We start from the raw sequence: 17,591 nt of genomic DNA on the forward strand, positions 1-17,591 counted from the left end.
TAGGATATATCAGATATGCTACAAACACTCCTTTTAAAGTTTCCTCAAAAAAAGTCCCATGATGACTGATGTTGTGATGAATTCTTGGCACTATTCCTCGCGGGCATAACCTTTACAGTAACTAGTTTAGTTAAAAGTGTTATTGTAACATTACCAATTAAAAATCAGACATGCCAGTAACTTCTCCAATTTATTAAAGATTTCTATTCATTCATTATAAAAGTAGTAAATTTTATCGGTAAATGTGCAAGCAACACTGAAAATGAAAAACAAAACATGAGTGACAGTCTGACAGACGACAGTTAGGTATCAAATATTGAGCTTTGACAAATTGTTCGCTTATAGGTACCTACCTAAATATATTGAAACTATTGAATTCAAATGGCTGAAAAAAATTAAAGCTCACTTTGTGCTGAGAGTTTGTGCTATTAGATGAAGTGCTGGTTCCAAAATGGATAAAACTTATGTGAAATCAGTTTTAGAAGGACTTAAGTCCTCGTCATCTAAACGCATTCAAGAGTCCCTCGTAAAAATTAAATCTACAATAATAATAAATGATAAGGGCATTAAATCCTTTCGAGAAAGTGGTGGCATAGAATATTTACTTCCACATTTACGTAAACCAAATGAAAGAATACTTGATTTATCCCTAAGTATACTTGGTAATGTGTGTTTAGATGAAAAGTGCAGCTTATTGGTAAGTGCTTTTGTTTAGTATAGGTAACAGTACATGTCATTCCTTTGATTGATAAAGTGGCCTTTTATTTATGATGGCATGCTTATTTAAATTCTAGACTTATAAAACAACTGTAGCTCTTGATTATGGTAGGATTTTTATTTCAATATAAATAACTTTAAGGTAAATCCTGAACATCTAAGATATGACTTTGTTGAACAAAACCACAGAAACATTAATAACAGAACTACCCTGAGTTCTAATGTAAAGTTAGCTAAAACTTAACTTCTAACATATCTCTAAATATATATCTAAAGGATGCATTGCCTAAATTAAAAGCCTCCAGGGTAGAAAAATCTATTTAAAAAAGTTAAGATTAAAGATAGATAACCCTAATCTAGGGTTGTTAAAATAACCTATTTATCTGGTTTATTACGAATTAAATGTTTTAAAATATTGAATTCAATAAGTACAGTAAATGTCAAATATTGTGCACTTTGCAATCAAACAATAAACTTTCATCTACTAACTAACCCTGTTGGGGGGTTTCATGTTCATAATAAATCCTGAAACATTTTATTTTAACTGTCATCATAAATTAGTTTCATTAATATTAGACTTGCATACGCAAACACTCATTCCCTATTCTAAACCCTTTAATAGTCACTACAAACATGATGTTTAAAAAGTACTTTACTTTTCCTAGGATTTAAAAAGTTTTATATGATTTGTGCATTGTTGTAGTATATTTATATTATGTATTTATAATCTCCTTTCCATATATATTTTTTTTAATTCCATTGCAAATTAGCCCTCGACTGTAATCTCACCTGTTGGTATGTGATAATGCAGACTAGATTACATTGGGCTAACCTGTTCAAGTTATGATAGTAATAATAAACCCTTAAAGGTATCACCACTGCATCATACCGGAACGCTAATTGACTTGGTAGCACATCTTCATCCCACCAGACAAAGCTTTTTAGTCAAGGGAAGGTAACCAACAGAGTTATGTTCACATTTATATTATTAAATCTATCCATAATGACGAATAGATATGTATGAAAGTCAACTTACATAATCTATAATACTTGTATTCGCAAACAACCATGTTTCAAAATTAATTTGCCTAGGTACCTAGGAGATCAAAATAAATAGTAAGTTCGGTAGTTCTCAAATCATACCTCGATAAGTATAAATACACAAGTAGGTAATAGGTAATAGGTGGCCTTAATATATTACGCGGCGCGCAGTTTCCGGTAATCACAATAGCTGTTAATGTAAAAAACAATTTACAATCTACACGCGGGACCATCGGGGGCTGTACTTACATCGTTAAAGAAGTTATATTTTGGTAGGATCATTTCGCCTGTTTGCGTCCAATTAGTGGAGTTGTTAGGTTTGAACGTGAAAAAAAAAATGTCCGTGCGGTAGTTTTTAATCAAATATGGTTGTAATGTAGTCCCTATATAGTCTTGTCAAGTTTAATGCACAGTTTTGGACAACGCATCTGATGTTTTATTCTACACAGTTACAAATAGCTGAAACAGGCGATTTTCCCATTTTGCGTCCACAAAATCCAGATTGCGTCCGCCTGTGGACCAATTGGCGTCCACCTGTTTAGAAATAATTAGGAAGGGAAATAGGAAATAAAAAGGGAAGCTTGTGATTTTAATCAAAACATTTATTTAATAATTGCTGATATCATAAAAGTAAACTCAAATTGCACTTCAGGATATTTTTTTTCTCCTCCAACTAACTCCATTAATAGATTCACTATTATTTCGAATATCATGTCGATGGCTTTATAAGATTCTATTTTACCATTTCGGTACAAAGCCTTTAAAATTGGCCAAGTGCGAATCGGACTCGCGCGTTCCGTGCTTTATTCTATTTTTTAATATTTATTGTTATAGCGGCAATAGAAATACAGCATCCATGAAAATTTCAACTGTCTTACTATCGCGATTAATGAGCTACAGCCTGGTGACAGACGAACAGCGAAGTCTTAGTACTAGGTTCCTGTTTTTACCCTTTGGGTAAGGAACCCTAAAAATGGAACAAAATTCAAATATTGGCAAATACATAAAATAATTTTCGTATAATAATTGTATATTTTTAGGTTAGGTAGGTTATAAAGAGTATATTTAAATAAAATTATATAAATTTTACTCTATTATTTTCGTGTGATAAAGATGGACGCAAAATGTTATAGGTAGGTGTCGATTTATAATTTACGTAGGTACATATTTTGCCATTTAAGGGCTTTGCCGCATCACAGCCATTATGCCAATAAAAATTGGATACTTAGGTCTCTTTCGTGTAAGGTCTCAGTTCCAAATGAGCATTCTCCTTCAGCACGAAAATACAACGTGTAACGGAACTACGAAATACTGTTGAAGGGTGCATAGTTATATTTCATTAAGAATCACCTGTAAAAATATTAAATCAAAGGAAGCATATTTATTTTTCCATGCAGACTAATTCAAAACAATCTAACTGTTTACTTATGACAACCCTATTGAATAGAATGCGTCCTGGGAAAGGTCACTGGCAACTTTCTAGTCCGAGATAACAAACGGTTCACGTGCGATTTAAAAAACGTTCCATACTCATATTATTATGAAGTCGGGGATAGAATTTTAGTAGTTTTGGAGAGATGGACCGAGTACGTAGGTACTCGTTTATAACTAGTACCCAGTTATACGGCATACCTACTCGGCAGAATCACTCTGTTTAAATGCCGAGTTATTCGGCTAAGCACGAGTAAGATAGAATTGTACTGGATGGTATACAAAGCTACCATTTATTTTTAGATTTTATATAATTTTTTTTATATTATATTATAATAATTTAATATTTATTTATTTATATATATTATAATTACAATATTTTAATTATATATTAGATTTAATGAAGGTACCTAGGCACTGAATAGAAAAAGTGTATTCTTTATTATTTAATTTATAGAAATTCATTTTTACGCAAAATGTTTCTTACTTAGCTCTTCCTGTGCAAACCACTGTTGGAACCCCCATTGGATAAAATACACTAGCGACCTTCATACTTTTCCTATTATCCTGGTGATTCCTGGTGTTGTGATCTTATGAAGGTAATTCGGTGATGATAACATTGGTTATCTGGCTGGCTACTAGTCGTATTAAACTTGCATAAACGAACATGCTGCATACATACGAGACGTACTAAACTTGCATTAACGGCTCTTGCGGCCTGTATACAAGACGTACTAAACTTGCATAAAGGACGCTTGCTTTCGATATACAAGACGTACTTAACTTGCTTAAAAGACAATCGTGACCTGCTTACGAGACGTACTAAACTTACATAAACGACACTTGCGGCCTGTATACAAGACGTACTAAAATTGCATAAAAGACATATTAGATAATTAACGTGTGGCTGAACAGCAGCACTACATATTGGTCGATAGCGCTGGGTAAGCAGGAGGTTTGAAAGATAATTTGTTATCTATCAGTCTCAGTTCCTATCACTGACAAATAACAGCGATAGTTAAAATAAAATTTAAAGTCACATTCTTAGTTGATTCATATGCTCAAGACATGCCAAGGAAATTTCTAACTCTTTTTATTTAGTCGTTTAGTTAGAGTTAATGTGGCAACACTATAAATTCAGTATTGTTAAGCCTTAAGGCTGAGGGGTTTGCTGCTGTCTGATTAGGAGTTACGAGTATTTTCTCTATCGCCAATTATATTGATCAGATCTGCACGAAATTTGGGCAGAACTAAACTAATAGTATAACTTTCCAGTACACAATTAATTGTTTAAATCGTTAAATATTTGACGGAGTTATGGTGTAAATTCGTCAAACACTTTCATCCCTCTCCCAAAGGAACTGAACTGAATTTCAGGATAAAAAGTATCCTATGTCCTACCTCGTAGGACCTACCTCAAATTGGATTTAGATATATTTGAATTCATGAAGTACTTTCAGCGTGATGCGCGGTCCAGAAACAGTAACACGAATGAAAAAAAAAACCTTTTTTAGGTTCAGTATCTTATATAGAGTGCCCCCAAAAAACTATCTTTAAAATATCTTTAATGTTCAGAATTTGATCCGTTACATTTTTATTATAAGTATAGATATAGGGAAGTATAAATTATTGTTAGGCTATAATGCAAATTTTATTGTGTCTAACTTAAAAAGCATATGACTTCCATAGAATTTCCAACCCCTGTTTACGACCTTCGGGCTACAGCTAGTTCTATATGTAGTGGTTAATGATAAGTAGGAGACAGTGACACAGCTCATCCGTGGAGATACTACCGCCATGCACATTGCTGTGTTCTGGTACGAAGGCCGTGGTTTGCGGTGTAATTAAAGGGACATGAGATGAGGCTTCAGCCAAGCCTCAGGTTGGCACTTTGTTTTAAAACCGTGCTCCTTTGCATGCCGTCCGAAGTGTTGCTCTCTATAAAGGCGATGGTTTTCGACTGATGAAACATCTACTTCGTCCGCCAAAAATTACCATAAAGAAAAAGAACACTAGCTGATAATCTTCCTTAATGAAATCTGACGCATAAATAATTTTTCAGTTACGTATGCCTAGTGTTATGAAGTGGAGGAATTCGTTTGTGCGTTTGTACAAGTCAGAAATGAGTCTACTTTAGATAGCCCGTTTATTGTGGAAAGCTTTAGTCTATATAATATAACATGACGCTACGAGGAATAGTCAACGTGAAACCGCGGAGCTTGTATTATTAATTCTGAAACTATGCTATACAACACCTACGCGTTGCGACGTTGCCAGAAGTTGCTAATCGATATTGCAACGCGTTGCTGCTCTACGCTGGGTATTGATTGGATGCAAATTTGTTTCAGATTGGGAAACTGAATAGCTATGGACCTCTTGTGTCTATATTAAACACTGTATGCCGTGATAGCATTGTCGGAAGAACATCGCGCGTCATTGGTAACTTGGCGCAAAAGCTATGCAATGCAGAACATTTGCACAATTTTGGAGCGGTTAAGGCACTGCTCGAGGTCATTAATAACAGGGATAAGTCTACATCTTATGCCACACTAACAATGGCTGTGAGAGCCATTCGGTAAATACCAAGCAAAGTATTTATGATGTTTAATGGGATAGTGTTACATTGCCGATGCGCTACGATTTTTTTCATAATATATTATTGTTATTACTGAGCAATTTACATCCTAGATGCTTCATTTTGTAGTTATTGGTCGTTTATATAGAAACAGAGACTTAAATGTCATTCCTATTTGGGGACGTTGTGTAGAAATCAGCAGTAAACATAACATTCAGTATTCATTGCTTTTCTTTATTGTATGTTTACAATAGATGTTTTTATAATAATATTATAAAGAAAGTCGCAATCAAACTTATAACCTAAACAGTGCACGCGAAGTGAACGCGAACAGTGCCTAGTTTTATCGGTATTATAAAAAGTATCATTTTAAAGAAAAGATGCAACCTTGCTTTTTGAATGCAAGTAAAACTAGAAATATTCATAAAATTTGCAGTTAAAGAGATATACCTACTTAAAATTTATTACAATTCTCTCCTCGATCTATCGTCTGAGCAAGTACATGCTACATATTTTAGTTATTACAAAATTTTAAGCAAGCCTTTAAAATATGTAGTAACTTTGCCTATCGATGTCACAATTTGGCTGTTTATTTTAGGCAACTATGGATGGTTAAAGATAAACGCGATGAAATGTTGAGATTACATGCCGTGCAAAGCGTATCAATATTATTAACAACTGAATGCGAATCTATTGGAATAATCAAGTCTTCTACTGGCAAAGAAATAGAGGATCCGAAGAGGAGTCAAGACGACCTCATTGTTGGCATACTCAAATGTTTAGGATATTTCACAACGTACCTAGTTGGTAACTGTGCTGAACAGGTAACTTCATTTAACCAGTTTTAGACACTTACGACTTGTCTCCACACTTCCGTGAACACACATGTTTTGTAAAATATTCAATACTTACTCAATGAGTCTATGTCCTGAAAAGCTGATACGTTCATAACAGAAAGAGATAGGGCAATTTTAACTAGCAGGTTGACTGGTTACAAGGTACAGAATTTATATTTTATAGAACAATAAAATCCTTGCTAAAAGAATTTTTGTCGCGACGTATTTTGTCATCGGAGAGTGTTTGTTGTTTGATCATAAACAGGATTCGAATACATGACTGGATCCACGTATCCTAACCTAGCGCCTATTTGACACTTCGAAAGTTGCTGAGAAAATGAAATTATTGTAAAGCTGGATAAAAACCTATTACCTAGTGCATATTTTCTTAGCTGGAGAAAAGATAGGTGTGTAACCCACGTGCTTTTTTATAGACAGCGAAACGACAAACAAAACAATCTTTACAAAATTAATATTCAGTAGGAAAACTTAAATAAATCTATCAACATTTCCGAGTCAGTTTATCTATAAGCAAAAAGACCTATATTTTGGAAAAGTAGGTTTATCGATAGTCATGCCTGTACGTAATCAATGGTCTAAGTTAAAGACCTTGCCTGGAAAATCTTTATCCATCTTTTTCCTTGAAGTTATTGAAGTTAGAGGCACGTGTCAGCAATTAATTATGCTGGGAGGTCGTTTCACACCTTAGCAGTTTGGAACAGAAACTTTGATTAAACTGCTTCATGTAAGATTGGATGTCATTAAAATGAGGATGTCAACGCTCACAGCATCGTAGTTTTCTGTGACACTGTAACTAAAGAGGTCTACTTTAAGTGACGCCTTTCTTTATATTTAATAATATGGTGTGAAGTTCAAAAGATGAAAATAAATAAATAAATGACCAAGATACCTAATGAAATAATTTTCCAATAAAAAACACAAATTAATAGCATTCTTTTACAGATCCAAGGCGACGGCAGAGGTTACCTATGCCTCGTGGCGCTCACTAAGCGTCATGAAACAATAGCACTCAAATGTCTAATGAATCTCTGTTACTTGTCTACATGTCGACCGGTATTGGGAACCGCGGGATTAGTCGAATGCTTAGTAAGCATAATTCAGAAGAAACATGCAACGGGTATGTCGTTGTCTTTGCTTATGTAGATACTAGCGCACGGCTGCGTATGATTCCAGATTTTCCGTGAGGTGAATAATGCCCGTTTTCACTAAACGTAGGAATCGCCTAAATCGAATGCCCAATGATTTTGGCGATGTCTATAAGAAAAAACGTATCACCAACTCCTAGTCGATAACTATCAAAATAAATAAATATGCTACGACAAGCGGCCAGTTAGTCCCAAAGTAAAGTGTTATGGGTATTAAGAAGACTGATGAATATTTCAGTGATAAATATACGAACACACAGACACTAAATAACATTCATTTCCCAGTTGTGGGAATCGAACCTACGGCCTTGGACTAAGAAAGTACCCACTTTGCCAATCCTCCATCAAATGTATATGTACGCCTTGGAATATCCTAAGATTAGGCGACTCATTTAAACATTACCTTTTTCGTCGTTAGTGAAAGCCGGCATAAGTGGTTTTTAAAAAAACTATATAATCGATCCCATCACACATCTTCGCCTAATTGTAACAGTTATTGCAGAGCACTCCAAGATAGCGGTTAGATGGTAGAATTTATTCCGATTTACTTGACACTATTTGTTATTATAAATTAAATCTTTATACAGATTTATTATTCTGATGTGTAAACAATATTGCAGTATACTTTTATCAAAACCCATTCAGTAGTTTTTACATGAAAGATCCATAAAAAAAATTTCAGTGGGCATGGCACAAAGGCGAACGTTTCTAAGCGAATCATCTTTAAGTACGAAATCTTAAGGAGTCGTTATCCCTACCTACTGTAAATGAGCGCTTACAATATCTGTATAGTCACGGCAAAACAGCCAACACAAAACCGCAAAATACGCTGTTTTGCGGAATTATACTTGTACCTACTTACCCATAATATCTTGTAGATATGGCTTGGTGGCCCGATGGAGCGGCGAAGGCTCTGGCCCAGCTTAGCGGTGAGGCGGTGAATCGATCCCGATTACGACGTTCTGGAGGACTCTCTTTGCTAGTCACCGCTGCTCGGGATAACGCGCATGCCATGCATGCACTCTTACAATACGTTTTTGATGACAGTTGTAAGTATACTATAACAAACTTTGACACTCATATCTATGGTGTCAGATGGATATAAAGTTGGATATAACTTATGATATAACCAATATGTTGTCATAGCTATGATATATATATATCCTCCTGGCCGTATCCGACCACAGCGACTCCTTCTATCTATTATGAGCGTACCTGATGTCCTCTCAAGTGACTGGCATAACCACTCTTTGTTTTAAATGTGCGATCACATTAACAGCACGTCAGTACTCCACCAATTATATTGTAATATATGGCCGGCGATGGTCTGGCCTTAATCACATTACGCCTAGCATCTTTTCCCAACCTGCAATTCGGAGAAAAATATGCGCTTAGCCACTCTTTCTTCACCCAATTATTAGCAGCTCACGTCCATTTAGTTCAATATTTTTTCGGTGAAATGTACTACACATAATGTCATTTCAGTCAAAAAAGAGACTGATGTTTCTAATCATATTTCGACACGACAACTTAAAAACTGGGTTTTAATTATTCTTACGGAATGTTCAAATGGACCTCTATACAACTTTGTGACAGACGAGTAAAGTCGCATCACAAAGGTTCGTTACCGAAAAGTTTACCAAATGGTAAATTTTGGTAACAATACTCTAAAAATTTGCAGATAGGTGAACTAAATATTTATTTTCAGCATTTCAGCTACTTATTCAGCAGGGCCTTGTGGGGTTGCTTACCGACAAACTAACTGATCATATTTCCACCATGGAATTTGAACACAACTTCACCATTGGCCAGAATGAAGCTGTGAAGCGTAAAGAGAAGCATAAAAATGAATCTATTGCCGTGTATGATATGGTAGTTAGCAATATAGCTTATCGTGAGAAAGGATTTTTTAAAAGAAGTAAAAGCAAATTGTTATCTGAGACGGAGGATGACTTAAAGGTGGTGATAGAAAGAGACAACATGATTGTTGGATTTTTAGACGCTATCGACAGTGATGACTCTAATTTAAGCGACAGTGATGAAGGAACATCGTCTCAGCGAAAAAGAAGCCTTAAGCGAGTGAGATCAAAAAGTCCTAAAAGCTTTAGAAAAGTTGGTTCTTCTTTTTTAAGTTAATTTAATGGAATTGCTATTTCGCGAGTAAATAATTATTCATGAAATATCTGCTTAAATCAGACGCTTAATTTGTTAGTTAACTCCACGTTAAGATGCCTGCATGATGCTTTAGCATGAAAAACATCTCACTTTTGATTTATTATCGGGAATACTAGCCTCGCATTCAGTAACTTTTCCGAGGAGATGCCAACCTTTCGTTTTTTATACCAACGTAATTTGTCAGCGCCTGTTGTATAGGTACGCCAACGTAAAATTGTAAATAAGTACCGTTAGATAAGTGATAGCAATGATTCTTGCGAAATTATAAACCGTTGAATAGTTGTGAACCATAAGAAAGAATGAAGGAATATTTACGATTCATTACGCCCCAGTGTTTGTGGGTGTTTTATTAATGTTGTAAACTAACCTAACCTAACCTAAAACAATTATATTTATTTTCTTAGAGTATAATTGATCTAATAGGTTATATAATGCATTAATTTTTAAGCAGTATGTTCACAATCATTCGACAGTTTACAATCTCGCGAGATAGATTATAATCTAGCGGTATTTACAATTTTACGGTGACATATACCTACTTGTCGTAAATTTTGCATTGCGAGGACATGTTCTGACCTACCGGTCTACCATCAAAAAAGATACTTAATTAGTGAGAAAGTTCTTTCTTGTTGCTTAAAAACTCTTATTGCTTAAATTATTTTGGCCATTGGATGGTTAAGTTCTATCGAGTTTATTTATGCTCTTTTTTTAGAAATCGCATTTTGTTAAGATGGCAAGTAAAGACTGGTCCTCAGGGGTTTTCTGGGAACCAAAAAGCCCCGAATGGCCATCACTTTTTCAACAATTTCCGTCCGACAAAAGTCCAAGTCGTGACCAAGGGCCTCTGTCGCCAGCCTCGGAAGGAAGCGCGGACATGAGTCCGGATTATCGAGGCTCATTAAGTAAGAAGAGTAGATGGGATTGGAGCCCAGACTCGGGAGCTAGTATGGGAGAGGGAAGTTCAACATCCCCTTATTGGACGGATAACCAGTGGAGTCCGGGAAGCTCCGGACCTTCATCACCTTTTAGCATCAATGATGGTTAGTTATATTATATACATGGCATTATGTATGGGTCGTAAGAAAACGTTATGAACCGCGCGGCTCCTTAGATAGCTAGCGATACCTTACTTTTACATTATGGTCTAACTCTTAACAATATGATATCTGAATAAAATGAAATGAAATGTACTTTGTTTGTTAAAGTTGATAACTCTTTTAAGCGATATCCCACCTGGTGGTGTCAGCTTTTAAAGAACCGAAGGTCGGCAAAATTAAACTGTTAAGAATGTGATTGACATGTGCAACGCATGGACGATTCGAGAACCCCAAAGAGGTTTATGGAGGGAAAATTGGAGAGACGTCGAGACGTCGTTGGAGTGACAGAGTGACATGAAGGTTTTGGAAGTTAGGAGTTGGAAGAAAGCTTCTTTTGACCACCTCCGATGGAGAAATTTGCTTCCCCAACCCAAGGCCAACTCAGGGCTGCAGAGATGCTGCTATGGTGATGATGATGATGATGTCAGTGTTTAGGCGCTTAGCCCAGTTTTCAGCATGAACATGCGATTTTTTGAGTGTTCTTAAATCGGCGCTTACAATGTCTAGTCTTTTCTTTACTTCGGCTGTGCATTTTTAAACTCTTATCAAATTAAAGCAATCGAGGAGAATTTTTGATATTTTGGTTCATAAATAAAGGAAATGAGGTAAATAGACATCCCATCTCCGCGGTCATCCGCAATCATTACAATATGTCGTGACCACAATAAATTGCAATGATTGGGGATGTCCGGTGAGATTTAATGGAATGTCTATTTACCTCCTTTCCTTTATTTACCACTGTGGACACGATAAATTGCCATGAAAAATTGCTACATACTTATTTACCTATGTTTACAGAAAGTTCCGATTCAGAGATTTCTGGTCGTTATTCGCCAGTTTGCAGCGAAGACGATGGCGACGAAGACCAAAAAAAAACCTCAACTAACGCGATCGCTGAATTAAAAGCGACACAGATCGCTCAGGAGCTAGATACAGAACTAACCATAGAAGATGATAGCAGTGATGAGAAGGCGCTAGCGGAAGGTAGCGTATTAACCCAGCCTCTCACGTGTTCTTTGGCATACTTCGGAGATTTATCAATCTTGTTTTAAAGGGTGGTTATTTTGATTGCATATTTTTTTTGTAAAAATCGATTGAACCCTATCCGTAGTCGAACATACTTTCAGTTACACCAGCGTAGTAATCTTTAATTCAAACTTAAAAAAGCAAGTTGGCTGGTACGCTTTGGCGGCCGTTATATAGCTTTTTCGATGCACATGAAAACTGTGAAACTTCCATCCGATTGCGATTCCTGTGGTAATGGTGTAGTTGTTCATGGGCGGCGGTGTTCACTTAACATCAAGTGACCCGCTTGCCCGAATCCTAAAGTTCCTAGTCATATAACAAATAGAAGTATAGGTAAAGAATATCTATTTCCCCACCTTATATTATAAATGCGAATGCCTATAGGCGTGGAGACGTTATAGCTGAACGGCGCTTAAGATCGATCACCTTGGAGCACAATACGATTCACACTGTCAGATTTGCACAAATGCACAGTTATGCAAATCTGGATTAACAGCCTGGTGTATGTCACTCTCAGATGCATAAAATATCTCCATTCAAAAAATCACGTCAGATTTGCACTGATGCACAGTTATGCAAATCTGGATAAACAGCCTAGCGATGTCACTCTCATAGTATCTCTATCAAAAAATCATCTGTTGCTCTGTTGCAGCTTAATAGGACAAATCAACAAACGCACTTTCGATAAGCGATTTAGCCTTCCAGTATGTAATATAACTGCCATACCCCAACATCAGTGGCGTGCATAGAGGGTATGCACAAGCTACACAGATGATATAAAATGAAGGAAATCTCCAGTACGAGTTATAAAAAACTTATGGATAGGCATTGTAAGAGTTATCAAAAGCCTACCCTTAAGTATTTATAACTCGTATTGGAGATTTTCTTCATTTTATATCATCTGCATGCCCTGTGCATACCCTCTATGCACGCCACTGCCCAACATGCCAACAGGTTAGAATGTTACCATCTTAGATTGCATCACCACTTACCAGCCGGTGAGACTGCCGTCAAGGGCGAACTTGTAATGGGATACAAAAAAAATACCTATAAGTATCTATATATATATACAAAAGAAAGTTTTGTTATTTACACCATTTATAATTAGAGAACCAATTTTTATGATATTTGATATTTTGGATTTCTCTTAGACCGGAATAGGATAATAAGTATTAAAATATAAAATTCAACAAAAAAAAAAATGATCCGCGTTACGAAGTTCGCCAGGAAAGCTAGTATAATATAAACAACGATCTGTGTATTTCTTATTCTGAAATAACACTTTCAGATATTAGCAAATGCAAAATTGATATGAAGTCGAAATCGTCTGCTATGGCATGCGTTATGGTGCTAATGTTCAGGGTAACTCACGGCACTTGCACGACTTGCGGCAGCATCCGCGACGATTCCGTACCGAACCATTTGACGGACTTACTAACCAGCCGCGAGTGTCTCCACGGACTACTCGACTACGTGGAGAGATGCCAACGCCCCATGGGCAGAGCTGCGCGGATACTAGTCAGGATTGTCAGGTATGTACATTTAAAAAAACATATGGACGTGTAATTTATATATTTAAGGTTTGACCTAAACTGTTAGGTTTATATTAGAGCTATCTATCGTTTTCCTCTGAAAACATAATAGCCGGTTCTGGTAAACAGATAATGGCCATAGTTTTACAAATAAATGATCGTGATGATCTCGGCAACAGGCATCTATGATTACATATGTTAAATAAAAAGCTGCCTGCTAGTTCCAATAACTTTTGTTGTACGACTTTTTAAAAATAAAGTATTTATTTATTTCATACAAAAATATTAATAAATCATGATACTTCTGTATAGTTACATTACACTGTGAAACCAAATACCTATTATTCGTCAACGTCGCGTACTCGGGTCAGTGACAGCGCGATAGAGTCGTGGCTCGCGCGCTGTTGCCGATTTACATTACAGAGTAGTAACAAGTAGAGTATCTATGAAAAATATTGATTTTTTTTAAAAACTATCGAGTTTAAAATAAAAATTATTACATGAAGAAAGAAAGAAGGAATTTAAAAGGTGCTGTTAGATGGTGCATGACAAAACAATGCATTATTATTCTTCGTTTGTGTATACTTTTTAATGTTCTAATTGATACTTTTATTATTGGTCACTGTGTATTTATACTCTTTTAACTATTTCATTACAGTAATCACCTCTGTTTATTGAATTTACTAAGGCATAGGATACCGCTGAGGCTTCATCAAATGTCTGTTAGATCGAAACATCCAACAGACCAATGCATACAATGCAAACAAGTAAGTATTAATAATGTTATAACATAAACATAATATGACCAGCGGACTGGTGGTGTCTTGTATTGCACAAATTCTCCTGTCATCGCCTTAGAACATTTCGATATTGTGAGCTGTATTAAAACAACTATATTAGGATATAAATATATTGTATTTTGAAGTTGTGATAGCGCATTGGGTAGGAGCTCCAGTTCCCTTTCGGGGAGCCGAGTTCGAATCCCAGCATGCACATCCTCTAACTTTTCTAAGTCATGTGCGTTTTAAGTTATTAAATATCACTTGCTTCAACGTTGAAGGAAAACATCGTGAGGAAACTTACATGCCTGAGAGATCTACATAATGTTCTCAAATGTATGTGGAATCCACCAATCCTCACTGGGCCAGCGTGGTGGACTACGGCCTTAATTGTCTTCTTAAATTCTCATTGTGGGAGGAGACCTCTCGGTAGTGAACCGAACTGGGTTGATGTGATGATGATGATATATATATTTGCAATGCAAGGCATTGCAGTCCGTCACCGTTTGCAGTCACTTTTATATATAAAACTCTTTTCATGTCCTCAGATAAATAAATTTAGTTCTAAACTCTTGACTCAACTGTCGTTAAAGGCAGAGTCAAGTTACGGTATTGGGAAAATCAGCTATCATTTATTAAAGGGCACCACATCTATGAAACAAACTCTTTCGTTGACTTTGCCATACTTTGTCAGGTAAGGAAGTATTATAACATTAACGTCTTTAGCATTAACTGGCTATAAATTTAAAAAAAAAAAATGAATTTTGTACCTATTTCTGGTTTCAGGACAGAAAAAGTTTTAAAAAAGTACTTGATAGATTGCAATGGTTTGAATTTATTATTCAGCAGTATTGCTGAGGCCAAAGAAGATATTGATGACTGTGTTACAGCTTTAGTGAAACTTGCGAATAATGTTCACATAAAGGACCCTAAAATTCTAGAGAACAGATACAGGTCAAATGTTCACGTTACCTACGATCCTATTCTCGATAATTTGGCTCCTGATGATATAGTAACATTCCAACTAGATGATTCATCAACAGTTAAAGCAAATAAAGTGTTTCTGTGCCAGCATTCAGAAGTATTTAGCGCTATGTTGATGGGGCAATTCAAGGAATCCATAGAAAAATGTGTACAAATTAAAAATGTGTCAAAACCTGCACTGGAACATCTTTTTACACTGCTACAGTGTGGTTTAAATAGTTCTAAAAATGATATAGAAATATTTCCAATGGCAGAAGAGTTAGAAACGAATTTGGAAGTACTACTCCTAGCTGACAGGTTCTTATTTGATAAATTAAAAGAATTTTTAAGCAGTGCTATCCTACAATTTCAATTGGCACCGGATACAGCTGACAAGATGTATATATGGTCACTCCGGGATGGTATGGGATTTTTATGTGTTGAATCTGTAGCATATTTATTGACTGGACAGATGTCTGAAGCTGAGCGTGTCAAATCGTTCCAAAATATCCTAAACCTGGAATACAAGGACCAATTGCTAGAAGATATCAAATCCATGCTGCTGAGGCAGTTGATAAAGTAAGCTCAAAAAAAAGTAAGAGTATTATACAATTGCAATATGACAATCATGACAAGGTGTGAGAATGATTGATGTGATTATGCTAGTTGATCTTGACTGATCTATTATAAAGAATACAAATTATATTACTTAAAAATTCGGTGTAAATCCAAGTGTTTTCTATTCATAATCAAGAGACCTTTTTGAGAGTGCCTACCACACATAGTACTCTGCTTTACTAATGACGCGAGCTTCTTGAGTTTGTGTGTCTAACGGGCTGGAAGTAATCCCACACTACGTTTAGCGATATGCAGCCCCCATTCCAGACTACTCATGCTCCAGCAGCCATCATTCCTCAAGAGTAGCAAAATATAACACTATCTGCGTACTGCCACTTCAGCTTGTTTAGTATATGGCTATGTCAAATACTTTCAGGATTCTGTCTCCGGCCCTAAATAACTCCAGGTAGCTATTTAGCAACTTCGAATGCCAACATGCTTCAAAATCACAGTCTTTCATGGTTCATTAGTTGAAATATGTAATTTATTATTGGTTAGGGAGTTCTATTTGTCTTATATTTCTCAATGTCAAATAAGTGTCTATGTTATAATCATTGCTATGTAGTCAATGTTTTAATATTAATGTGTTTCTAAATTGTAGTGATTACAATATGCATATTCTTAAGGGCCTAATTCACATTGCCATATTCTGTTTCTGCATCAGGCTGCTGTCCACACACATTAAGAAATACTGTTGAATATGACAATGTATATCATTTAGCTTAGGATTCGAATATACAATTTCAGTTTCTTGGAATATTTAAATTACAGTTTAATTGCAATTGAATAACTAACAGTATTTTATCACCTTAAGCAAAATTAAGACTTAAATGTTGACTTATTGTTGACAACATTTGATTTTTATTCTTTCGGAAGAATAATTAATAACTCAGCACTTATCAAATTACATGTAGCATGCATAAAACATAACATACATATATGTAAGATTTTGAAAATAAATAAATAATATCTGGTGCCCTGTATTCACCATGCCACTCATAAGACATCCATCATTTAGTCTTAAGAGTATCCAACTACTAAATAACAGATGAAGATACAAAATTCGTATACTAGTTCTTGCACTATTATATGGATCTTGCAAACGGTATAAACACTGTTAACAATTTCCGCAGTACTTACGCTCTGCAAAATATTTTTTTTTTACATTTAAGTTACATCTAACTTGTTCAGGATAATGGACAGGAATAAGGCCCTTTATGTTTCAAGTTACAATACCAAATATATCAGATGGTAATCTATTAATCTTAATGTCATTTATTCTAACAAATTGGTATACTTTAGGTATTTAGTTAGGTATACATTAAAAAATTATATATTTCTATTATTATTGGCTTTCAAATTACAGATTGCTACAGAATGAATGTCATAATAAATGATCCTAGTTAACAATTCAGTTGGATCTAGAAACTTTCAGAATCAAACATTCCAATTAGTCCTGTGGATATTTGAAAGTGTATGTATGTATTATGAGTATGGTATAATGGGTTTTTAAGTGTGTACAAAACATAAATAAGGGTTATGAAAAAAATGTTCAATGTATTGCCTGTATTTAATGTAACATTATTAAAATGTGAAACATTATATTACATTTGATTTGTATTTTATTTACATTAA

General features: G+C 35.4%; 1 protein-coding gene across 4 annotated transcripts; it reads left to right on the forward strand.

Moving 5' to 3' along the window:
• Window positions 1-340: 340 nt before the first annotated feature.
• Window positions 341-17,565, forward strand: LOC120628570 (armadillo repeat-containing protein 5). Of its 4 annotated transcripts, XR_005658969.1 has the most exons (13): window positions 341-697; window positions 5,538-5,764; window positions 6,363-6,588; window positions 7,564-7,738; window positions 8,645-8,815; window positions 9,475-9,878; window positions 10,654-10,981; window positions 11,837-12,022; window positions 13,353-13,596; window positions 14,255-14,363; window positions 14,924-15,069; window positions 15,162-16,362; window positions 17,323-17,565. XR_005658969.1 is itself a non-coding variant. In XM_039897003.1 (12 exons), the coding sequence occupies exons 1-12, from the start codon at window positions 452-454 to the stop codon at window positions 15,919-15,921; spliced, it is 3,222 nt and encodes a 1,073-aa protein (XP_039752937.1). In that variant the 5' UTR covers window positions 341-451; the 3' UTR covers window positions 15,922-17,565. The 4 variants fall into 4 exon arrangements, 3 of the variants coding, with proteins under 3 accessions (XP_039752937.1, XP_039752939.1, XP_039752940.1); XM_039897003.1 differs by having other exon boundaries at window positions 15,162-17,565; XM_039897005.1 differs by having other exon boundaries at window positions 9,475-9,845; window positions 15,162-17,565.
• The last annotated feature ends 26 nt before the right edge of the window (window positions 17,566-17,591 follow it).

Source organism: Pararge aegeria, chromosome 13 (assembly GCF_905163445.1).
Source record: "Pararge aegeria chromosome 13, ilParAegt1.1, whole genome shotgun sequence".
Taxonomy (NCBI): domain Eukaryota; kingdom Metazoa; phylum Arthropoda; class Insecta; order Lepidoptera; family Nymphalidae; genus Pararge; species Pararge aegeria.